Here is a 26,730-nt window from a genome sequence, read left to right as displayed (position 1 = left end):
TTTGGGTGTGAGGAGGATAGAGGGATGGAGATAGAGGGATAGAGGATGGAGGGATGAGGATAGAGGGATGGAGGGATGAGGATAGAGGGATGGAGGGATGAACAGAGGGATAACCTTTGTGAGCGTTTGGGTGTGTGATGGAGGGATGCAGATGGAGGAGAGGATAGAGGATGGAGGGATGAGGATAGAGGGATAGAGGATGGAGGGATGGAGGGATGAGGATAGAGGGATAAAGGATGGAGGGATGAGGATAGAGGGATAGAGGGATGAGGATAGAGGGATAAAGGATGGAGGGATGAGGATAGAGGGATAACCTTTGTGAGCGTTTGGGTGCGTGATGGAGGGATGAGGATAGAGGGATGGAGGGATGAGGATAGAGGGATAGAGGATGGAGGGATGGGGATAGAGGATGGAGGGATGAGGATAGAGGGATAACCTTTGTGAGCGTTTGGGTGCGTGATGGAGGGATGAGGATGGAGGGATAGAGGATGGAGGGATGAGGATAGAGGGATAACCTGTGTGAGCGTTTGGTTGCGTGATAGAGGGATGAGGATAGAGAGGATAGAGGATGAGGATAGAGGGATGAGGATAGAGGATGGAGGGATGAGGGATAGAGGGATAACCTGTGTGAGCGTTTGGTTACGATGATGGAGGGATGAGGATAGAGGGATAGAGGATGGAGGGATGCAGATGGAGGAGAGGATAGAGGATGGAGGGATGAGGATGGAGGAGAGGATAGAGGATGGAGGGATGAACAGAGGGATAGAGGATGGGGGATGGAGGATGGAGGGATGAGGATGGAGGGATGAACAGAGGGATAACCTGCGTGAGCGTTTGGGTGCGTGATGGAGGGAAGAGGATGGAGGGATGAACAGAGGGATAACCTGCGTGAGCGTTTGGGTGCGTGAGGAGGATGGAGGGATGAGGATAGAGGGATAGAGGATGGAGGGATGAGGATGGAGGAGAGGATAGAGGATGGAGGGATAGAGGATGGAGGGATGAACAGAGGGATAGAGGATGGAGGGATGAGGATGGAGGGACAGAGGATGGAGGGATAGAGGATGGAGGGATGAACAGAGGGATAACCTGCGTGAGCGTTTGGGTGCGTGAGGTTCCGGGAGCAGATCATGGAGATCATGGCGTGGAGACGATCTTCTTCCTCCTCGTCGTCGTCCAGAGACGGAGCTCGACTGCCCGTCGAGTGGTGGTAGTTTATGGTGACTGGGTCATAAAACAACCGTCAATATACAAGAGTTTACAGACAGAAAGAGAGAAAGAAGAGAGGGAGAGAAGGAGAGAAGGAGAGAAGAGAAGGAGAAAGGTGGAGGTTGTTTACGGTGACTGGTTATCATTAAGAGTGATCTGAAATCAACACCATATTTGAGACAGATTTTGAGTGTCATCTGAGTCTCTTTAGGGCAATTTTTGAACATATTTTGGTCACATTTGGGGCAGATTTTGGGGTATATTTGGGGCATATTTTAGTCACATTTTGGGCATATCTTACTTATATTTAGCTCATCTTTGGGGCATATTTTGGTTACATTTGGGGCAGATTTTGGGGTATATTTGTGATATATTTGACTCATAATTTGGTCACATTTTTGGCATATTTTGGGCATATTTGCGATATATTTGACTCACATTTGCCTCATCTTTGGAGCATATTTGATGCATATTTGGGGCGTATTTTGGGGTATATTTGGGGCATATTTTAGTCACATTTTGGGCATATCTTACTCATATTTTGGCTCATCTTTGAAGCATATTTGATGCATATTTCGGATATATTTGACTCACATTTGGCCCATCGAGTGATGGTAGTTTATGGTGACTGGGTCATAAAACAACCATCAATATACAAATATTTACAGACAGAAAGAGAGAGGAGAGAGAGAGAAGGAGAGAAGGAGAGAAGGAGGGAGAGTGTTTATGGTGACTGGGGTTATAAAACAACGTTAAACATACACAGAGAAAAAGAGAGAGGGAGGAAGGAGAGAAGGAGAGAGTGTTTCTGGTGACTGGTTATAATAAAGAGTGACCCGGAATCAACAGCAGAAGCGTCAGCGACATGTAACGATTCTGTCAACTCGGCAAAGAACAGACGCTCGGTGCAGGAGGATCCCCCCGAGATCCCCCCATATTTACGCCATATTTGGACCATATTTGGCAAATATGGACCATTTTTGGACATATGTAAAGTATATTTAGGCATATTTAGGATATATTTGACCATCTTTGGAGCGTATTTGAGACATATTTTGGTCACATTTTGGGCAGATCTTACTTATATTTAGCTCCTCTTTGGGACATATTTTGGGCATATTTGGGATATATTTCACTCACATTTGCCTCATCTTTTGGGCATATTTTAGAGCATACTTCAGGCATATTTTGGTCACATTTTGGGCATATTTGACTTATATTTAGCTCATCTTTGGTGCATATTTATGGCACATTTGGTATATATTTGACTCACATTTGACTCATCTTTAGGGTACATTTTGGGCAGATCTTACTTATATTTAGCTTTTCTTCGGCACATATTTTGGAGCATATTTAAGGCATATTTTGGTCACATTTTGGTTATATTTGGGGCGTTATCGGAGTGTCTTTTGGGCATATTTAGGATATATTTGGCTCATATTTTAGGCATATTTTGGTCACTTTTGAGGCATATTTGGGGCATATCTTACTTACATTTAGCTCATCTTTGGGGCATATTTCGGGCATATTTGGGATATATTTGACTAATATTTTGGTCACATTTGAGACACATTTGGGGTATATTTGGGGCGTCATCGGAGTGTCTTTTGGACATATTTGGAATCATATTTGACATATATTTAGCTCATCTTCAGAGCATATTTGGTGCATATTTTTGGCATATTTTGGGATATATTTTACTCATATTTTGGTCACATTTGGGGCATATTTTGAGGCATATGTGGGGCGTCATCAGAGTGTCTTTTTTTCTGCATATTTGGGATATATTTGACTCATATTTGGCTCATCTTTGGGGTGTATTTTTGGGCATATTCTGGGCCACATTCAGGTATTTGACAGTTTAAACTCACTGGTGTCGTAGCGGTATCCAGGTAGTCGATTCTGTACACGCAGTCCTCCACAGGAAAAGTTACACAATGCACCTTTAAATGTTTTACTTTACTCTTTCCTCAAAAAACATCTGAATTCATGAGTGTCGCTGAAGCCTCCAGTTTTCTCTCTGTATCGTAACAGTGATGCCCTGAATATTTCCAAACTTTGCAGCGGATAAACTTTTAAAACTGCTAAAAGTTGGCTCCATTTTGAGACACTTCCCTCTTTCCTCCTTTAAAACGACATAAACATCTCTCTGTTTTATGGCCGCGGGTTTGAAAAGCACCAAAACAAAACTTCTCCGTCCTCCAGAGGAAATTCAGTTAGAAAAGTGTAAATCAGTTTGAGTTCGACTTGAGGTGGTTTAAAACGTCCGCCTCCCAGAGCAGTGGAAGAGTTACAGAGGCACAGAGGAAATAAAAACACACACAGGCCGCCACGGTTTCGGTCCGGAAAATATTTGACTTCCACGGAGTTAGTCCTGGTTTAGTCTTGGTCCAGTGATTACAGAGATAATAAAGACGTCCTATAGTTAAAGGTTGTATGGAGGATTTTTTTTTTGTTTCAAACTGTCAGTCAAAGATTAAAATACCATTACAGAGACGCAGCAGCTTTGTAATTATGATGACCAAAAAAAAAAAAAGAACGAAAATCTATCAACTGTGGACGTGTTGAGGCCAGATAAACATCAGCCAATAGAAAACGAGGCTCCCTCATTTTCTATTGGCTGTTAGATTGTCAATCAAACTCCCTAGTGTAACTGATTCGTCGGAGCGCGGGGATTACGTGGTTTATGCAGAGGTTCTTAGAAGCTTTTTCGAACTGTTGCTTCCTCGCATTTTACACAAAGTTTGTCGCGACGGCGCACGAGAATCCACGACCGGTTCGCCGCAAAAGAAAGTCCGTTTTTGAGGTCGCTGAAAGAAGAAGAGAAGTGGAAAAGGAGCAAAGCCAAACTGAGGTGATTCTTGGAGATCTCGTCCAGTGATGGCGCAACCGAAGCAGGCGAAGGGTCTAAAAACTGACGCGTCGGTCGCTGAATTACTTCTAGACAGGAAACTTCAACAGTAATTCTAAATGCGCACAAGGACTGTCGCTGTATTTCTCTTCCCTTAAAAAAAATCCTCTATACAACCTTTAAAACCTCTGACCCCCGTGGATCATTCTGCTATAATTTGGACATTTTTCATTCACAATCGCCACAAGAGCTTTAATTCCGAATAATAAAAATGTAAAAAATCTGCTTTAAACTTAATTCTGAAGTAAGCGTGTGGTTTATTCCGACTTTAAAGCCGAATTAATTTGTTCCCGGATCATGTAAACGTTTATTCTTGTTAAAAATAACGGCGGTCGTTGGGTCGTCCTTCTGTCGCTGAGCCCAATGAAATAAAGATGATTTAACGTGTTTTCCATGTAACAATTCAGAATTATTATTTCCATGTAAACTCCAAGGAGAATATTTTAATTCAGACTTAAAAACATCATGTAAATGTGGCCAATATTGATCCAAATCGACTTGACGTGATCGTAAACGTCAAACGACACAACAAAGCGCCGCAGGCTGTGGGCTCCTCCTCCTGCTGCACATCATCACACTACAGCAGAGCGTTTGGTTTTTTAACATCTGGACCTGTGAGTATCACTCATGAACAAACTCCACCACACACGGCTCATATTTGAGGCAGATTTGGGGAATATGTAGAGCAGTTTTGGGCATACCTGGGACATAGTTGACTCATAATGCGCTCATTTTTGGGGCATATTTTTGACATATTTTTTTACATATTTTGGACATATTTGAGGCATATTTTGGACATATTTGGGGCACATTTGGGGCATATTTTGGACATATTTGGGGCATATTTTGGACATATTTGAGGCATATTTTGGACATATTTTGGACATATTTGGGGCATATTTTGGACATATTTGAGGCATATTTTTGACATATTTGGGGCATATTTGAGGCATATTTTGGACATATTTTGGACATATTTGGGGCATATTTTGGACATATTTGGCATTTTGTCACATCTGAGGCATATTTTGGACATATTTGAGGCATATTTGGGGCATATTTTGGTCAGATCTGAGGCATATTTGGGGCATATTTTGGACATATTTTGATCAGATCTGAGGCATATTTGAGGCATATTTTGGACATATTTGGGGCATATTTTGGTCAGATCTGAGGCATATTTGGGGCATATTTTGGACATATTTGGGGCATATTTTGGACATATTTGGGGCATATTTTGGTCAGATCTGAGGCATATTTGAGGCATATTTTGGACATATTTGAGGCATATTTTGGACATATTTGGGGCATATTTTGGACATATTTGGGCATATTTGGACATATTTGGGGCATATTTTGGTCAGATCTGAGGCATATTTGGGGCATATTTTGGTCACATCTGAGGCATATGTGAGGTGTATTCTGGTCAAGTTTGAAGCATATTTGGGGCATATTTTGGACATATTTGAGGCATATTTTGGACATATTTGAGGCATATTTTGGACATATTTGAGGCATATTTGGGGCATATTTTGGTCACATCTGAGGCATATGTAAGGTGTATTTTGGTCACGTTTGGAGGCATATTTTGGTCAAGTTTGAAGCATATTTGGGGCATATTTTGGACATATCTTACTCATAAGTCATGAGATATGAGATATTTTACTCAACAACGCGATGCTGCCCAATCTTAAGAGTATCACCCATTAAGAAACCCCCCCACACGGCTCATCTCCAAGGCCAAATCTTTGCATATTTTGGTCACATTTGAGGCATATTTGGGACATATTTAAGGCATATTTTGGACGTATCTTACTCATATTTGGCTCGTCTTTGGGGCATATTTGGTGCATAGTTTTGGCACATTTTGGACATATTCTGAGCCACATTCAGGTATTGGACAGTTTAAACTCACTGGCGTCGTAGCGGTATCCAGGGTAGACGATTCTGAACACGTAGTCCGCGGCCGTCTCCTCGTCTCCGGGTCGGTCCTGGTCCAGGAGCCGCGCGGAGCTGCTGCGCTTCCGGAGCTTTGGAAAAACTTTACCCTGAAACACACAAACAAACCGAATGTTTTAAAGTTACGTAGTGCAGCTTTAAAGACCACACACGTTTAACCACTGAATGAAACAGAACACAAGTCCAGGTCGTTTTTGGACGAGGGAACAGGATTAGAACTCGACACGTTTTATGAGTGACTTTGGACTTGTACCTTTCCCTTCTGTGACCACAAGGGCGGCTCCAGCTGACCCCGGGGCAGCAGACCCGTCTCCAGACAGGAGAGGAACGCCAACAGGTGCCCCCCAGGAGGAAAGAGCAGAGGGGGGCGCTGTATGCCGTCCTGACTCACCAGCACCAGCGTACCACCACAGTCAGCTGCAGGAGAAGAAGAGAGAGATGAACAAAGACACAAGAGAGAAGAAAGAGCGGAGGAGAGAAGAGGAAAGACCAGAGGGGGCGCTGTATCTCATCCTGACTCACCACACAGAGGAAAGGAGAGAAAAAGAAAGAGACAAAAAAAGAGGAAGACAGACTCACGTCTCTGGTGACAGTGCAGACAGACGATCTGACGCAGAGGAACAGTCAGAGCGTAGTCCCAGTAAATACTAAAGAGAGAGAGAGAGAGAGTCGAGGGAGGGAGAGAGGAGGAGAGGGGAAAATGGTTAGATATTTAGCTCAGTTCATCTTCAAAGTGTAAATAAAACAGTTCTTTATGTAATGTTTGTATCTCTTGAGGCTCCTGAAACTCCTGACACTCCTGAGGGTCCAGAGACTCCTGAGGCTCCTGAAACTCCTGACACTCTTGAGGTTTCTGAAACTCCTGAGGCTCCTGAAACTCCTGACTCCTGACTCTCCTGAGGTCCTTCCTGAAACTCCTGAGGCTCCTGAGGCTCCTGAGACTCCTGAGGCTCCTTCCTGAAACTCCTGAGGCTCCTGAGGCTCCTGAAACTCCTGAGGCTCCTGAAGACTCCTGAGGACTCCTGAGGCTCCTGAGGCTCCTGAATTTCCTGAGACTCCTGAAACCCCTGAGACTCCTGAGGGTCTTGAGGTTCCTGAGGCTCCTGAGGCTCCAGGTCCTCACAGAGTCCATCAGATGAAAACCGTCAGATTGAGTGGAGGCTGTTTTTGGTGTTATGTCACATTCTACTGAGTGTTGATCGTGGATAAATCCGAGTCCATTCTCCTGACATCCGCTGTGAATTCGTTTCATTGCAACAGTCAGGAAAATATGGATGCACAAGAAAGTTTAAGTTTCTTTTGTTCACTCACAAGCACCACTTCAACAAACAGAAACTACTCCACTACTCAGAATGCGTCAGTGAGAACTTTGTCTTTTGGTCATTTTGATGTGTCAAGTTGTTACTGGACAAATCTTTATTTAGGTTGAAAACAAACAGAATTTTTGCCTTTGCCATGATTCTTCCTGGACTGAGGGACTGTACAAACATCTGTCAGCTGACGTTAGTTGTCGGCGACTCAGTTATGGCAGTTTGACGATTACATGTCTCACCTCTTCTCCAGGTCACAGTCCCCTAGAGTCCCGTTGATGAGTTGGTTCGGGGTCCACTTCAGGGTCAGGTTCTCTCCAGACTGATGCAGGGACAAGTACCCCCTCAAAACCTCCATCTCCTTCTTCTGAAACACAAACCAGAACATCTGAAACACAAACCAGAACATCTGAAACACAAACCAGAACATCTGAAACACAAACCAGAACATCTGAAACACAAACCAGAACATCTGAAACACAAAGCAGAACATCTGAAACACAAACCAGAACATCTGAAACCAAAGAAACATCTGAAACACAAACCGGAACATCTGAAACACAAACCAGAACATCTGAACACAAACCAGAACATCTGAAACACAAACCAGAACATCTGAAACTGAAACACAAACCAGAACATCTGAAACACAAACCAGAACATCTGAAACACAAACCAGAACATCTGAAACACAAACCGGAACATCTGAAACACAAACCGGAACATCTGAAACACAAACCAGAACATCTCCTGAAACACAAACCAGAACAACTGAAACACAAACCAGAACATCTGAAACACAAACCAGAACATCTGAAACACAAACCAGAACATCTGAAACACAAACCAGAACATCTGAAACACAAACCAGAACATCTGAAACACAAACCAGAACATCTGAAACACAAACTGGAACATCTCCTTCTCCTTTTTCTGAAACCCAAAGCAGAATGTCTGCGTACACTGTCCATACCGGCTTGTCAAAGCCTGATCCAGTCAGATCTCAGACGCTCAGCAGGTTCGGGCCTGGTTAGTACTTGGATGAGACACTGGGAAAATCAGGAGCCACAGTGGGCGCCAGTCACAAAGACTGTCATTGTGTCCTTAGGCAAGACACTTCACCCACAATGCCTAGTATGAGTGTGAGTGATGGTGGTGGTCGGACGGACTGATGTAAGTAAGTCAGTCTTTATTTATGTAGCACTTTTCACAGACATTTTTGTCACAAAGAAGCTTTACAGAACATTATTCATTCACTCTGTACCTGGTGATGGTAAACTACTGTTGTAGCCACAGCTGCCCTGGGGCAGACTGACGGAAGCGACTTACTTACTGGTGTATGAATGTGTGTGTGAATGGGTGAGTGGTTTCTTGATGTTCCTTGTTTATAGCTGAGATTTTATATTTTAGTACTTGTACTTACACATTTATATAATTATGTCTTTTACTCTTTTTTGCTACTTATTTAAAATGTAATCTTACCATTTGTATTATTATATATATTATATATATATTATATTATATTATGATGTGTGAGCTACTCTGTCCAAATCATTTCCCTTGTGGATCAGTAAAGTTTGTCTAAGTAAAGCTCTTTTGGCCTTGAAGGTGGAAAAGCGCTTTTATAAGAATGTGACCATTTACCAAATGATTCTAGCGAAGGTGTGTGGAGTTTAAAAACACAGCGGAGCACTTCCTGTGTTACCACATGACATCACAAGGTGGAACAGCTTGAGAGAAGAACTCAGCCTAAATGTGCAGTTTGGTTTGTGAGTTAAACATGTGAATGAAACAAAACACAACTCCAGGTGTCGGTTTGTGACGAGGAAACCACATTAGAACAGATCAGAAAATAATGAAACATCCAAAAACTGTCAGATCTCAGACCTGGTTTCTGGATCATGTCTCTCTAATTGCTGGACTTATTCACATAAAACAAAAGCTGTCACAATATTCAGCCTCTTCTCTGTCATGAAAAATAAACTAAAGTCACCGGATTTTTTCACAAACGCTTCAGAAAGTGGAGACATTCTTCAGCCACAAAGACGAGAGAGTTTCAGCTGAAATTTTAAACCAGAAGATTAATGTGACAAGTTTGTGGAGGAGTAGGAATGTACCAAACATTTGGTAACGGGGGTCCATCACCTGCTTGTTTCCATGGATACATCATTGCTCTGCCTGGAATGTTCCGCAGTGTGACATTAAACAGCTCTATTTTACATTTATTCAATTACAGGTGGATTTACAGCTCAAAAACACCTCGAAAAACAGACATTGTGACTGTGAGCGGCGTCGCCTCTCCACAGATCTGACCTGTAACTCAGTCTATGTTGGTCTCCGTGAAGATAGAAAGGTTTAATGCCATATTGCGGGACATTCCAGACAATAAAATTTAATAACATGAAGGGTTAGGGTTAGGGTTATGCATGAAGAAAAGCTTTTGACGGACGCTCCACCAGAAAAGTTACACAATTCACCTTTAAGAACATGAACACAGTTTGTATCATAATAAATCCAGACGTTTCTCTGTCAGATTATTCCCCTGACCCTCGCTCCTGTCTGCACACATGACGCCCGTAAACAGGTTTAATGAGAAATAAACACAAAAACACAAAGTTCAGAAGCAGACGAGCGGCTTTCAAAAGATAATTGGTGTTTATTTTATTTTTAAACAACTTTCCGATTCATTTCGCGGAGACAAACACGTCCGGGAGGGAAAACGTTTGAGAGAAATCGGAACTTTAAACTGAGAATCTAATTTACTTCAAAACATGTTTGTAGAGGGAGGGCATCTGACACACAGCCTCACCCACAGTGTTCGGGTCTAGTCAAATGAAGCTCATCGAGGGCTGCAGTTAAAGTGGTGAATTTGGAGCCGAATTTCAGATTTGGTTTCTATGATACTCGCAATCGGAATAGAGTTTTTTCACAACGGCCTGAAGTTCCGCCCTGTAGGTTTGTGGAACTTCCGGTTAATGATTTTCTGTGGCAAAATGTGTGTGTAAATGTGTGTGTAAATGTGTGTCGTTTTCTCCAGCAGCTTCACAAATCTGCCCCATCACCAAATCTTCAACCAACAAGCTCCACAAAGGATAAACATTCTTCACGAACAATTTATCCTCAACTATCAAGAGAAAAAAGACAAAAACTTAAAGGAAACAACGACGACGACACATTAGTCACACAAGAAACTAAACTAACGTTATGATCATGAATAAACCAGAAGGAACTTGTTCACTCGGACTGATTCTAGAATTAAAATTAAAAATCGATTTCATGATGTCGATATTAGTACAGACAGACAGAAAAAAAATCACGGTTCTGTTCGTTCCTCGGTTTTGAGGTCACAGTTTGGTTCATTTTCAGTTCAGTTTAAGAACAAAATGTAAAACCATTTGCTTGTTGTTTATTTGTGTTTTTATTAAACCAACAATTTGTTTTAACTTTATACAAATGGGAAACTAAAATAAATGCAAAGTGCTGCTGTGTAAAACTAATAAGTTCAATAAAATATTCTCAAATAAGCAACAAATGTTTGAAATATTATAAAAAATTTATTCCTTATAAACAGTAAACAAAACTTTTCACAAAGCAAAGAGCAGCACCAACAGTTCCAGCATGAACTTTTACTCAATCTTCATATTTTTGGCCAGAAAAAATAACTTGCTGCTGCTGTTACAACGTCCCCAGTGGTTGAAAATACCCAAATACCCTTTCGCTAAGGACAGAGGTCACGGGTATGAGGTTTGGGGGAGAGCGAAGAGTTCGTGCTGGTGAAAGGCGAGAGTGAGGACACACACGCAGCTCGACGACCGTAGTTTTGCAGGATTCTCGTGGTTTGGAGGGACGTAGTCAGGGCGGTCGCTCTAACTATAAAGCGCTGCGGGAAACACTGAACCAATCACAGACGAGCTCCTGGTGAGTCGAGTCTCCGTGGACGAACGTAAACACACAAATTGCGAAACCAAACGTCCCGTAACAAAACGGTTCAGCATGAAAACATGTACTGTTACGACAGATTTGTGCAGTTTGAATAACGTTAGTTTAGTTTCTTGTGTCACTAATGTGTCGTCGTTGTTGTTTCCTTTAAGTTTTGCTCTTTTTTCTCTTGATCGTTGTGGATAAATTGTTCATGTTAGAATGTTTGTCCTTTGTGGAGCTTGTTGGTTGAAGATTTGGTGATGGGGCAGATTTATGAAGCTGCTGGAGAATATGACACACATTTACACACACATTTACACACATTTACACACACACACATTTACACACATTTTACACACATTTACACACACACACACATTTACACACATTTACACACACATTTACACACATTTACACACACACACACATTTACACACACATTTACACACATTTACACACACACACACATTTACACACATTTACACACACATTTTACACACACACACACATTTACACACATTTACACACATTTACACACACATTTACACACATTTACACACATTTACACACATTTACACACACATTTACACACATTTACACACACATTTACACACATTTACACACACATTTACACACACATTTACACACATTTACACACATTTACATTTACACACATTTACACACATTTACACACATTTACACACACACACACATTTACACACATTTACACACATTTACACACACATTTACACACACATTTACACACATTTACACACATTTACACACACATTTTACACACACACACACATTTACACACACATTTACACACATTTACACACACACACATTTACACACATTTACACACATTTACACACACATTTACACACACACACATTTACACACACATTTACACACATTTTACACACACATTTACAAACACACATTTACACACACACACATTTACAAACACACATTTACACACACACATTAACAAACACACATTTACACACACATTTACACACACATTTAACAAACACACATTTACACACACATTTACACACACATTTACACACACATTAACAAACACACATTTACACACATTAACACACATTTACACACACATTAACAAACACACATTTACACACATTAACACACATTTACACACACATTTACACACACATTAACAAACACACATTTACACACACATTAACAAACACACATTTACGCAACACACACATTACAACACAACACACACATTTACACACATTTACACACATTTACACACACACACATTTACACACACATTTAACAAACACACATTTACACACATTTACACACATTTACACACACACACACATTTACACACACATTTACACACACATTTTACACACAACACACACATTTACACACACATTTTTACCACAGAAAAAACATTAACCGTAAGTTCCACAACCACGGCACTTCTGGCCGTTGTGAAAAACGTCTATGCCATGGAGACAATCCAGAGCCAGGGTTGTTAGGTCCTCCCCACCCCACACCCGCCCCTGCCCGCCCCTGCCCGCCCCTGCCCGCCCCTGCCCGCCCCTGCCCGCCCCTGCCCGCTCCTGCCCGCCCAGCCCGCCCCTGCCCGCCCCTGCCGCTCCTGCCCGCCCAGCCCCCCTGCCCGCTCCTGCCCGCCCCAGCCCGCCCCTGTCTCTTACCGGCTGCACGAGCACGTTGTTCTTGCCGTAGAGCAGGTGCGTTCTGGAGTTTTGATGCAGAGACTCGACGTATTCTCGAGCCGACGCCGCGAATCTGTCTTCAGACATACTCCCACTGGACTGACGCTTCCGGATCTGAAACGAGACCAGGACTGAGCCAGGACTGAGCCAGGACTGAGCCAGGACTGAGCCAGGACTGAGCCAAGACTGAACCAGGACTAAACCAGGACTAAATCAGAACTAAATCAGGACTAACCGCCAACTATAAAGTTCCACAGTGCATGTTTTTACCAAACAGTGCAGTTATTTTGCCTAAAGCATCGCCTCAGATCAGATTCTGTCTCTTTAAATCTCAAAACTTCAAACTTGAGCAGAAACTTTTCACACTTTGTCTCCAGATCCTCCCACAGACGTCGAGCGGCGCCAGCACAGAGTTACATAAAGCACAGATCACACTTTAAACTCTCCAATTCTCACCTCACAAAACACTGGACAAATGAGCAGAGCACGTTTCACGGACAGAACACAGAACACTCCGGGCTCAGATCCCGTTCACCCCGTCAACCCAAAACTTACACAACATCCTCCAGCTCCTGACCAAGACTAGACCAAGACTAGACCAAGACTAAATCAAGATCTGGAGAAGTTCCACTCTCTTCTCTATCTCTAACGCTCAAATCAGATTTTTTTGTGAAATCTGATGTTTTTTCGAGGTCGTTCACATTTCCAATTAAATGTGACTTGTATGTGACTCCAGTGTGAACATTAAACGGCCCAAAAGTGTCCCACATGTGACACTGGAGACACGACGACGTCAACCGCAGCGAGCGTCTCTGTGTTTACAGAAGTTGTCCAAACATGGACGCAGCATCGAGCACCTGGAGATTTTAAAGTTCCTCTCGTACCGGAGCCAGAACATGAACAACTGACTTGTTTTAAGGAGGAGATTGAGAAGGAGAAGGACGAGGTTTTTGGTCGTGGTGTTTTGTGGGACAGAACGTTGAAAGGAACGTGTGGATGTGAAGACGGAGCCAAGAGTGGTGAGTGGTGATGTGCTTCACTTCAGTGACACGGAGTTCATTAACAATTTTCTTAAATTTTCCTCCTACTTCAGTGACGTTTGTGTCTTGTTGATAACGTGTAAGTGGATGAATGCGCTTTGGCCGTTCAGACTGAAGTCACATGTTAAAGATCAGATATGTATCAGATTCAGGAGCACATATCCAAGTGTCCTGGGTCACATTTGAAAAAAATCGGATCTGTGTCGTTCAAACTGTCATTAAAAGATCAGATACAGGAACATTGGGGCCAAAAAAATCGGATTTGGGTCACTTCAGGCTGCAGTCTGAACACAGCTTTAGCCCCACACTGCAAATTTCTCTGATCTGGCCAAGATTTTCAAACGTATATCAGATTCTTCATCTTGTTTTCAGATTTATTATCGATTTACTCGTTCTGAATTGGTTGTATAATCTTAAAAATCGTCAAATATATTTCTCCCGTGACTCAACTAGTGAGAAGTTTTTATATTCATTGATACAGATTTGCTTGATCTAAGACTGACTACATTTTATTTAAGAAAAATTTAACTTTTTTCACATGTAAGAACCATACTGCAAAAAAAGCTTAGTGAAAATTTAAGATATAAACTCGTGAATCTATTAGAAAGTGACTTAAAATTTGTGAAATGATCTGTCCATGCAGGAAGATCAATTTACTTGACAAGTTTGTTAAAATAAACAACCTCTAGACGAGAATGAATCAGTCTGTGGTCAGTGTTTATGGGCTGGAAATAAGTTTATAGATGCTCAGTTTGAGATAAACAGACTTAAAACCAGATTATGATTTGTGTTCATGGCCTGATAATGAATTCAAAGATGCAAAATTCTAGATATAAGTACTTGAAATCTGAAGTCTTACACGATTGTAGTTAGTCCATTAATACTAATCATAAACTGGTTTTAAGTTTCCTTATCTAGAATTTAGCAATATTTAAAGCATTTTATCTTGAATTTGGCATCTGAGGACTTAATATCCGGCCATAAACACAAATCGTAATCTTGTTTTAAGTCCCTATCTCTCTGTCTCAAACTGAGTGTCCATAAACTTATTTCCAGCCCATAAACACTGACCACAGACGCTTCATTCTAGTTTATTTTAAGAAAACTTGTCAAGTAAAATGATCTTGCTGCATGGACAGATCATTTCACTACTTTTAAGCAATTTTCAGATCGATTTAAGTGTTTTATATCTTACATTTTGGCCAAGCTTTTTTGAAATGCAGTGTGCAGGCTCCTCTCTCTCTCCTCTGTCTTACCCCGAGCGCGGGCCTCCTCCCCGGGGTGGACTCCTGGCTGCGGTGGGCTCCGTGGATGCGGTGTCTCTGGACCAGCTCGTTGGCCGAGGGGTCGGTCCAGAAGTGGTCCGAGGTTTTGAGTTTGGTGTACTCCAGCGCGCAGGGGCCCACTGACAGACAGCACAGACACAGGTCAGAATTTACTCACCACACAATCTGACATCAGGTTTATATTTCCTGTTTGTGTGACTGACCGAGCAGAGCGGCGAGGATGGGGCCGTACACCGCGTCGTGCATCAGAGCCTCTTTCTCATAATATTTACTGTAAAACACAAAAGACAAAATCACCATCAGAATTAGAATCTCGTGTGATCTCGTGTGTTCTCGTGTGATCTCGTGTGATCTCGTGTGATCTCGTGTGGTCTCGTGTGATCTCGTGTGATCTCGTGTGATCTCGTGTGATCTCGTGTGATCTCGTGTGATCTCGTGTGTGTCTCTCGTGTGATCTCGTGTCGTGTGTCTCTCGTGTGTCTCGTGTGATCTCGTGTGCTCTCGTGTGATCTCGTGTGTGATCTCGTGTGATCTCGTGTGATCTCGTGTGATCTCGTGTGATCTCGTGTGATCTCGTGTGATCTCGTGTGCTCTCGTGTGATCTCGTGTGGTCTCGTGTGATCTCGTGTGATCTCGTGTGATCTCGTGTGGTCTCGTGTGTCTCGTGTGCTCTCGTGTGATCTCGTGTGTGTGTGTCATCTCGTGTGTCTCGTGTGCTCTCGTGTGATCTCGTGTGATCTCGTGTGATCTCGTGTGATCTCGTGTGATCTCGTGTGATCTCGTGTGCTCTCGTGTGCTCTCGTGTGATCTCGTGTGATCTCGTGTGATCTCGTGTGATCTCGTGTGATCTCGTGTGATCTCGTGTGATCTCGTGTGATCTCGTGTGATCTCGTGTGATCTCGTGTGATCTCGTGTGTTCTCGTGTGATCTCGTGTGATCTCGTGTGATCTCGTGTGCTCTCGTGTGATCTCGTGTGATCTCGTGTGATCTCGTGTGATCTCGTGTGATCTCTCTCGTGTGATCTCGTGTGTGTCTCGTGTGTCTCGTGTGATCTCGTGTGATCTCGTGTGTGCTCTCGTGTGGATCTCGTGTGATCTCGTGTCTCGTGTGATCTCGTGTGATCTCGTGTGATCTCGTGTGTGTCTCTCGTGTGTGATCTCGTGTGATCTCGTGTGTGTCTCGTGTGATCTCGTGTGATCTCGTGTGATCTCGTGTGTCGTCGTCTCTCGTCGTGTGATCTCGTGTGATCGTGTGATCTCGTGTGTCTCTCGTGTGATCTCGTGTGATCTCGTGTGATCTCGTGTGATCTCGTGTGATCTCGTGTGATCTCGTGTGCTCTCGTGTGATCTCGTGTGATCTCGTGTGCTCTCGTGTGCTCTCGTGTGATCTCGTGTGATCTCGTGTGATCTCGTCTCTCGTGTGATCTCTCTCGTGTGCTCTCGTGTGATCTCGTGTGCTCTCGTGTGATCTCGTGTGCTCTCGTGTGATCTCGTGTGCTCTCGTGTGATCTCGTGTGATCTCGTGTGCTCTCGTGTGATCTCGTGTGCTCTCGTGTGATCTCGTGTGGTCTCGTGTCTCTCTGTGTGATCTCGTGTGGTCTCATGTGATCTCGTGTGGTCTCGTGTGGTCTAAAGGACACAGACTTCCTTGTGGTTTAGTGTTTAGTCGGGGTGTAACAATATCCAAGTCTCACGTTACGATATCATCACAGTATGAACCTCACGGTACGACACTTATTGCGATATCGTGGGAAAGCTCACGATATGGTGGGAAGGTTCACGATTAGAGAGAGATGTAACAATATCCAAATCTCTCTGTGCAATATTTTCACGATGTACATCTCACGGTACGATATTTATTGTGATATTTTGTCGAGGCTGAACAGCTAAAACTGTGAATATGCTTCTTTTTCTCTTAAAATGCCTTGACAAGACTTAATCCAAAGAAGAACTAAGACTTAAAAGTGTTAGAACTGTTATTTCTTCTTGTCGTCTGCACTGAAATGGAGCAAAGGATCATGGTCTGTGTAGTTCTCTCTGTTTTTTTTTTAGCTGTTCCTGCACCATAACTCTTCATTTAAACAAAGAGACTTGTGATTCGATATATTGTGATGATCCACGATATACGATAGCACGATATTTTAGTTATTGTCACGTCCTTAGTGTTTAGAGTTTGGGATCGGTTGATATCGATATCCGATATTTGTTCCGCTGCTGTGACTGATTCCCGATATTTCACCTTTATAAAATCCAAAGTGAAACCCACAAATTTATCTTAAGTTGAAGTACCGATTACAAATAAACTTTTCACATTTTAAAAATAATAAAATGTTTTTATCTGGATATAAAATCATGTGTTACACTCTTCTATTTCTATTTTGACTCATTAATCTGCTCAAAAAAGCCACACAGAGAAAAGGGCCGTGAAAAAAGACAAACAAATCGGTCCTGAATGTCAACATCGATATTGAAAAATCATATCAATATTGGCCAATAAATCGCCCATCTCTAGTTAAAGCATCAATAAATCAGTTTAATCCCAGTTGGACCTGCACTGTCACTGTGTCTTTGGGCAAGACACTTCCTCGTGTGTGGAGAGAGACGATGGAGCAGGTTTGGGCTTGTGGCCCCGGGGGAGTAGACGTGCATCAATAATGCACACGACAGTAAAGCCACTTCCTCTGCTGAATATTTCATGGTCTGAAATCCTCTTTCCTTTGTCCTAAAGATGCACATTTCATGAACAAAGACAAAAAGAAACTTGGACGGCACTTTTAACAGCTACATTAGAAACGACTAAATAATATAAACTAACGATGAATACTTTTAAAGCCATTTCAGATTCTGCACTTGTGTCTGAAATAAGGACGAGCATTCGATGAAATTTTCTTAATCGATCGTCGGAAGAATTAACGATCGATTATCGATTAATCATTAACGTTTTTATATTAAAATGATCATCATTATTATTACTATCTGCACTAATCTGCATAATTAAATTCAACTTTACGACATATAAACATAACGACTCTAGAGCCACATCAGCTGTTTGACATTATAATGTGTTTAATTCAGTTTTGTTCAAATCTCACAGAAACAAAACTTAAAACCACATCACTAATTTACATAAACTAAGTGAAGATAAAACTCCAGCTCTTGTGTCGCTGATGTGGTTCAACTTGTGTTGGATTAAAAGACATGACTCAGGTGAATACAGGTCAGTGTGACCAGATTTGTGTTTGTCAAAACCAGGACAGCGTACGGGGGGAGGGGGGCGGGGCCTCGTCATCCACATTGAGCGACTCTCACCTGGAAAAACTTTTTCCCACTGGACACAGAAACATATGTGCTGCTTTATCCACTGTGCACATGGACTCACACTTGTCCCAACGCAACGGAAAGTGTGGAATTTCTTCTACAAATCCTGGTTAAATCCACATTTGTGCTTCGGTTCGTTACAGACTGACCCACTGTTTGTGTCTCGCTCCTTCTGATGCAGAGACACATGTACACACCTGTTTGGTCACGACACACACAGTGACCTACATTCGATTTGTCGATTAAAATTAACGTAATCGATGAAATTCTTAATGATCAATTACCGATTAATCGATTAATCATGCCCATCCCTAGTCTGAAAACATAAACTACAATGATTTCAGTGTGATCTCTGTGTTATTCTCAGGCGTTTTGTTTTAACACAATCTGACTTTAAATGTGCACTGTGTAACTCTTCAGTCAAACACTTTTCTCCATGGAGACGTTGTTGCTCTGTCTGGAATGTTCCACAGTGTGGCATTAAACCTTTCTATCTCCACGGAGACCAAACTAGATCAAGTTACAGGTGAGATCTGTGGAGAGGCGACGCTGCTTACAGTCAGCGTGTCTGTTTTTCTCTGTACTTTTGAGCTTTAAAACCACCTGTAACTGAATAAATGTAAAGTAGAGCTGTTTAAAGTCACAATGTCCACGTTTACATGATGAATATTCTCCTTTGAGTTTGCAAATAATTATTCCGAATTGGTGTTTCTATGGAAAACTTGTTAAATCGTCTTTATTTAATGTGTTTCAGCGTCCGGGGGTGGGGAAGGTTCTGATTGGACAGAGACACCAACAGATTTATGTCTTTGGGAAGAAAGCAACGCACTAGTCCAGTTAGGTTCATTTGGTCTTCTGATATTTTATGTTATGAGGTTCTTTTTACAGACCAAGAGTTTGTTTTCGACTGCTCACTCTCGCTCTTCCTCAGAGTCTCGTGACGTTGCTGTGACGTGTCGCTCAGTTGATTTAAACAGGTTTTGGTGCTGTCTTCCCACCGGTGGAGGCAGGACGACAGCGCCACCTGCAGTCCCACTTCCTCAGGACAGTATCCCAGGTGTGTGAGAGTAAAAAAGCCCCTCGTCCCGGTTTACAGTCCTGTGGGCACGTTTCCGTATTTCGATTGCTTCTTTAATCCAGCGGCGATGTTTGTTTTCCTCTGTCCCAATGATGTTTGCTCCGTCCCAGTTCATAACGTGGTTCTCTCTTTTACAGTGGTCAGAAATGACTGATTTGAGTTGTTCCTGTTCTGCTTTGTGTTTTGTTGCTCGTGTTTCGCCTTCGCTGTTTCCTTCTCGCATTCTGTTCTATGTTCCTTTTTTTTTTTTTCGTGTACTGAACGCCCTCCCTGTTTCCCCGATGTGTGTCTTATTGCAGGACATGCAGGGGATTTCGTATATTACATTACATTTATGCTCCGGTTCTATTTTGTCTTTCGGGTGGACGAGTATTTGTCTGAGTTTTCTGTACGAAGAAGAAGAACCTAATAACATAGGTTTTGGCGCCGTCTTCCAAACGGTGGAGGAAGGACGACAGCGCCACCTGCAGTCCCACTTCCTCAGGACAGAATCCCAGGTGTGTGAGAGTAAAAAAGCCCCTCGTCCCAGTTTATCGTCAGGTTTCCGTATTTCAATTCCCTCTTTAATCCAGCGACGGTGTTTGTTTTTCTCCGTCCCAGTGATGTTTACTCCGTCCCAGTCCCACTCTGAGGAACAGCGCTAGTGAGCAGTCGAAACTGTCAGGAATGAAAACAAACTCTCGGTCTGTAAAAAGAACCTAATAACAAAAAACACACACTTCAGCTGCTCCCGGCTTTTCCGTCATCTCGGTTTGTCGTTACGCCACGGACACAAACACCATCCAAACTTTTCCCACAGTGGTTCCGATGATAATCAGAAACGTCTGTGGGCTGAGGAGGAGAAGGGAAGAGCGTCGGAGAAGGAGGAAGAAGACAAAGTGAGTGTGAGGCTGTTGTACCTCAGCCCCACATCTGCTCACAAATCCAAAGAGACGTGGAGGAAAGTCCCAAGACACGACTGGAGGAGCCGGATCGAAGGACGACACAACGAAGCGTGAACTGAACAACCGGGATTATTTTTAAGAAGAATAAACGTGAAACATGATCCAGGAATAACTTAATTCAGTTTTAAAATCAGAATGAAACACCCACTTACTTCGGAATTAAGTTGAATTCCGAATCATCATTTTTATTAAGAATTAAGTGTTTACATGGACTTTTTACAAAGGAATTCATTTTTATTCGGAATTAATTTATTTTTAATCGTATTTAAAGCTCTCATGTAAACGTGGCAACTGTGGAACATTTCAGGCAGAGCGATGACGTCTCCGTGGAAACAAGAACCTAACCAAAAAGTTACGCAGTGCAACTTTAGATCCGCGTTGAGTCTTTTTGTGAGTTTTCAGACGACCTTCAAACTTTTTGCTCTGTGCGTTTGCTCGTGTGCGCGTCGTGTCTCCATGGTAACTACGCAAACATCCCGCCGTAGAAGCGCACGTAGAGCACCCGCCGCGCTACACCGTGTGCCCAGAGGGGGGCGCCGCACCTGGAGTTGTCCACGATGTGCTGGATGATCTTGTCCAGGACCTTCTCGAAGAGCGCCGTCCGCACCCAGATGTGGCGCACGGCCTGAGGGGACAGAGGGGGCGGAGCTCGGCACGACGACGACGAGGCCTGACGCCGCAAAGGCTCATGGGACGACGACACGCTCTGGCTCCGCCTGAGGGACCAAAACAACAACAACAAGGACAAAAACACAAAGACCATTAAAAAACTGAAGACGTTAAACATGAAACAAACGAGGACCGGACCGGGATCATAACCAGACTAAACACGAGGACCAGGATCATAACCAGACCAAAGACCGAGGACCAGGATCATAACCAGACTAAACACGAAGACCAGGATCATAACCAGACTAAAGACGAGACCAGGATCATAACCAGACTAAACACGAAGACCAGGATCATAACCAGACTAAACACGAGGACCGGACCGGGATCATAACCAGACTAAACACGAGGACCAGGATCATAACCAGACCAAAGACGAGGACCAGGATCATAACCAGACTAAACACGAAGACCAGGATCATAACCAGACTAAACACGAGGACCGGACCGGGATCATAACCAGACTAAACACGAGGACCAGGATCATAACCAGACCAAAGACGAGGACCAGGATCATAACCAGACTAAACACAAAGACCAGGATCATAACCAGACTAAACACGAAGACCGGGATCATAACCAGACTAAACACGAAGACCAGGATCATAACCAGACTAAACACGAGGACCGGACCAGGATCATAACCAGACTAAACACGAGGACCAGGATCATAACCAGACCAAAGACGAGGACCAGGATCATAACCAGACCAAACACGAGGACCAGGATCATAACCAGACCAAACACGAAGACCAGGATCATAACCAGACTAAACACGAAGACCAGGATCATAACCAGACTAAACACGAGACCAGGATCATAACCAGACCAAAGACGAAGACCAGGATCATAACCAGACTAAACACGAGGACCAGGATCATAACCAGACCAAAGACGAAGACCAGGATCATAACCAGACTAAACACGAAGACCAGGATCATAACCAGACTAAACACGAAGACCAGGATCATAACCAGACTAAACACGAAGACCGGACCAGATCATAACCAGACTAAACACGAAGACCAGGATCATAACCAGACTAAACACGAAGACCAGGATCATAACCAGACTAAACACGAGGATCAGGATCATAACCAGACCAAAGACGAAGACCAGGATCATAACCAGACTAAACACGAAGACCAGGATCATAACCAGACTAAACACGAAGACCAGGATCATAACCAGACTAAACACAAAGACCAGGATCATAACCAGACTAAACACAAAGACCGGGATCATAACCAGACTAAACACGAGGACCGGACCGGGATCATAACCAGACTAAACACGAGGACCAGGATCATAACCAGACTAAACACGAAGACCGGGATCATAACCAGACTAAACACGAGGACTGGACCGGGATCGTAACCAGACTAAACATGAGGACTCTACATCACTCTCTCTCCCTCACATCTTCTTTCTTCTTTACCTCCCTCTTCCCTCTCTCCTTTTCTCTCTTTCTTTCTCCCTCCCCGCCCTCTCTCTCTCTTTTTTCCTTTGTCTCTCTCCCTCTCTCACACCCTCCCTCTCTTTCTCCTCCTCTCTCCCTCCTCTCTCTCTGCTTCACCCCTTCTTTATATCCTTCTTCCCTCTCTCCTTTTACTCTCTTCTTTTATCTCTCTCTCCTTTCTCTTTCCGCTCCCTTCGTCTCTCTCTTCTTTCTCCCTCCGTCTCACTCACTCTCTCTTTCTCGCTACCTCCTCTCTCCCTCCTTCCTTCTCGCCTCTCTCCCCCCTCTCTCTCTCTGCTTCACCCCTTCTTTATTTCCCTCTTCCCTCTCTTCCCTTACTCTCTCCTTTCATCTGTTACTCTCTCTCTCCTTTCTCTTTCCGCCCCTTCATCTCTCTCTTCTTTCTCCCTCCCTCCCTCTCCCTCACTTTCTCTCTTTCTCATCACCCCCTTCTCTCCTTCCCCCCTCTCCCTCCCTCTCTCTTTCCTTCTCTCACCCCCCTCTGTCACTTCTCTCTCTTGTTTCTTTTTCTTTTTTTCTCCCTCTCTCTTTCCCGTCCTCTTCCTCGCTCTCACCACCCCTCCTCTCCTCTATCCCTCCATCTATCCCTCTCTCTTCCTCCCTCTCACCCGCCATCTCCACTCTCTCTCTCTCAACCCCCCTCCATCCCTCTTTCCCTCCCTCTCTCTTCTTCTACCCCTACTCTCTCCCTCCATCTACCTCTCTCTCACCCCCCTTCTTTCTTTTCCCCTCTCTCCCTCTCTTCTTCCCTCTCTTCTCCCACCTTTTCTTCCCTTCTCTCTCCCTCCTCTGTCACTTCTCTCTCTTGTTACCGTTTCTTTTCTCCCTCCTTCCCTCTGTCTCTCTCACCACCCCTCCTCTCTCCTTTCCTCCTCCCACTTCCCTCTCCCTCCCTCTTCTCTTCCCTCTCTCCTCTCCTCCTCCCTCCCTCCATCTCTCTTTTCTCTCTCTCTCTCTGGATGTCGTTGGGTTCAGACCAGAATCCTCAGTCACGACTTTCACGGCTCCATCATTACCTCATCCCCGACTCCCCCCCGCCCCTTTAAGAGACCAACAATCACAACCGGTCTACACCAAGACCAACCAGGATCACAACCGGTCTACACCAAGGACCAACCAGGATCACAACCGGTCTACACCAGGACCAACCAGGAGCACAACCGGTCTACACCAAGACCACACCAGGATCACAACCGGTCTACACCAGGACCAACCAGGAGCACAACCGGTCTACACCAAGACCACACCAGGATCATAACCGGTCTACACCAGGACCAACCAGGATCACAACCGGTCTACACCAAGACCACACCAGGATCATAACCGGTCTACACCAGGACCACACCAGGATCACAACCGGTCTACACCAGGACCACACCAGGATCACAACCGGTCTACACCAGGACCACACCAGGATCACAACCGGTCTACACCAGGACCAACCAGGATCACAACCGGTCTACACCAGGACCACACCAGGATCACAACCGGTCTACACCAGGACCACACCAGGATCACAACCGGTCTACACCAGGACCAACCAGGAGCACAACCGGTCTACACCAGGACCACACTAGGATCATAACCGGTCTACAGAAGGGTCTAGACCAGGTGTTGTGAAGAGTGGGCAAACTACGGCCCGGGGGCTGTATGTGGCCCTTTAAACCTTTTAATCCGGGCCACTAAACTTGAATAAATTATAATAATAAACCTTGTTAATGTTTTATTTTTCCTGCATTTCCGGTGTTTCCCAGTAGATGGCGCACTGTATATACATTGAGGTGCGGCGTATTATGTTGGCCGCAATGCTTTATGGGAAAGTGTTCTTCTGGACTCGGTCGGTGTATTCGGACCATGAGTGAGGCAGAAGTGTTCAAGACATAAGACTGCACTGTTTCCATTTTAAATTGATTTAAAACAAAGGCCAAAGATTTATGGATGTTGTGTTACAAGTTTTAACACATGGAGAGTTGTCTGACTTTACTGCATGTTGCAGTGTTAACACACAAAACCCCAGGACACACAAAACCCCCGACACACAAAACCCCACGACACACAAAACCCCGGGACACACAAAACCCCAGGACACACAAAACCCCAGGACACACAAAACCCCACGACACACAAAACCCCACGACACACAAAACCCCACGACACACAAAACCCCAAACACACAAAACCCCACGACACACAAAACCCCACGACACACAAAACCCCACACATTCTGTCTTGGCCCTTCAGTCAAATTTTAGAACCTTTATGGCCCCCGAGCCAAAAAATGTGCCCACCCCTGGACTAGACCAGGATCATAACCAGATCTAGAGAAAAGTACAACAGGTGCATGATATTTTTAGTAGTAGTAGTAGTGGTAGCAGTAGTAGTATTTGTAGTAATAGTAGTTGCAGTAACAGTAGTAGTAGTAGTAGTCGTCATCGTATTAGTATTAGTAGTATTTGTAGTAGTAGTAGCAATAGTATTTGTTGTTGCTTTCACATCCTGAGTTGTTTCTCTGTGGTTTTTTCCCATGATGCTTTTTGGCGTTTCCCTCATCAGTCGCCGTGGTAACAGCGGTAATGAGTGTGAGGAGGAAGAGGAAGAGGAGGAGGAGGGTTAATGGTGCTAATGTGTGTGGAGAAACACCCAGAGATGGAGAGGAGAGAGAAGAGGATTCTCAGACGGTCAGAGGGGGTCAGAGGGGTCAGAGGGTCAGTCAGAAGGGGTCAGAAGAGAGGGTCAGAGGGGGTCAGAGGGTCAGGGTCAGAAGGGTCAGAGGGTCAGTCAGAAGGGGTCAGAAGGGGTCAGAGGGGTGTCAGAAGGGTGTCAGAAGGGTCAGAGGGTCAGAAGGGTCAGAGGGTCAGAAGGGGTCAGAGGGTCAGAGAGGGTCAGAGGGTCAGAAGGGGTCAGAGGGTCAGAGTGTCAGAAGGGGTCAGAGTGTCAGAAGGGGTCAGAGGGTCAGAAGGGGTCAGAGGGTCAGAGTGTCAGAAGGGGTCAGAGGGTCAGTCAGGGTAGAGGGTCAGAGGGTCAGAGGGTCAGAGAGAGGGTCAGAGGGTCAGAGGGAGGTCAGAAGGGGTCAGAGGTCAGAGTGTCAAAAAGGGGTCAGAGGGTCAGAGGGGTCAGAGGGTCAGAGGGAAGGGTCAGAGTCAGAGGTCAGAAGGGGTCAGAGGTCAGAGGGTCAGAGAGGGTCAGAGGGTCAGAGTGTCAAAAGGGGTCAGAGGGTCAGAGTGTCAAAAGGGGTCAGAGGGTCAGAGGGTCAGAAGGGGTCAGAGTGTCAGAGGGGGTCAGAGGTCATAGTTCACCTGGTGAGCTCGCTCTGCTGGTTCAGTTGTTCCTGGACTTTGGTGCAGATTTCTGCGGCGACGTCGTAAACTTTCCCCACTTTGGTGAAGAGTGCGGCCGTTTTGTCGCTGCGGAGGAACCCGGCCCGCCCGCTTCAGCAGGTGCCCCAGACACGCCTCCACCGACGCTGAGGGGACACCACACAGGTCAGAGGTCAGAGTCGGAGTGTGCAAAAATATCGGAATATCAATATATCGTATTGTTTAATGTGATGATACAGCAGGGGTGTCCAAACTTTTTTTCATCAAGGGCCACATATCTAAACACACATGAAGCAGAGGCCGATCGAGGGCCGTACACTGGTGCTCAATTCAGTGAATAATTGAAATATGTGCATGTTTAACATGTTAGTATGAACCATCAGTCTTTATTCATGCTAAAATCCTTAAAAATCACACACTAAATATGAAATATAAGCTTTATCAAGGTAGATTCTCAAAAAACTTGCAGTAAAAAAATATTTTTCAATTGATGCAAGGTCATTTGGACCAATTCACACTGGAAGCCTGAAGGCCAAGAAAAATTTGTCTGAGGGCCGCATTTGGCCCCCGC

At 44.1% G+C, this 26,730-nt stretch overlaps 1 protein-coding gene across 1 annotated transcript in view; it reads right to left on the bottom strand.

Annotated features, from left to right (window-relative positions):
- The window catches only part of sgsm2 (small G protein signaling modulator 2), a 97,789-nt gene that overhangs the window by 37,829 nt on the left and 33,230 nt on the right, over nucleotides 1–26,730 (bottom strand). Inside the window, exons 4-12 of the mRNA XM_055166881.1 lie at nucleotides 21,236–21,409; nucleotides 15,558–15,625; nucleotides 15,325–15,473; nucleotides 13,008–13,142; nucleotides 7,629–7,753; nucleotides 6,656–6,723; nucleotides 6,330–6,493; nucleotides 6,033–6,165; nucleotides 1,087–1,221 (exon numbers count right to left, since the gene is read on the bottom strand). Coding sequence (XP_055022856.1) covers nucleotides 1,087–1,221; nucleotides 6,033–6,165; nucleotides 6,330–6,493; nucleotides 6,656–6,723; nucleotides 7,629–7,753; nucleotides 13,008–13,142; nucleotides 15,325–15,473; nucleotides 15,558–15,625; nucleotides 21,236–21,409 — 1,151 coding nt within the window. The remainder of the gene's footprint in view (nucleotides 1–1,086; nucleotides 1,222–6,032; nucleotides 6,166–6,329; nucleotides 6,494–6,655; nucleotides 6,724–7,628; nucleotides 7,754–13,007; nucleotides 13,143–15,324; nucleotides 15,474–15,557; nucleotides 15,626–21,235; nucleotides 21,410–26,730) is intronic.

The sequence above is a fragment of the Boleophthalmus pectinirostris genome, unplaced genomic scaffold, assembly GCF_026225935.1.
Source record: "Boleophthalmus pectinirostris isolate CB_2022bp ecotype Guang Dong unplaced genomic scaffold, ASM2622593v1 HiC_scaffold_9, whole genome shotgun sequence".
NCBI classification, from domain to species: domain Eukaryota; kingdom Metazoa; phylum Chordata; class Actinopteri; order Gobiiformes; family Gobiidae; genus Boleophthalmus; species Boleophthalmus pectinirostris.
Note: the sequence above shows the minus strand (reverse complement) of the source record. Positions and strands in the feature narration are given on the sequence as shown.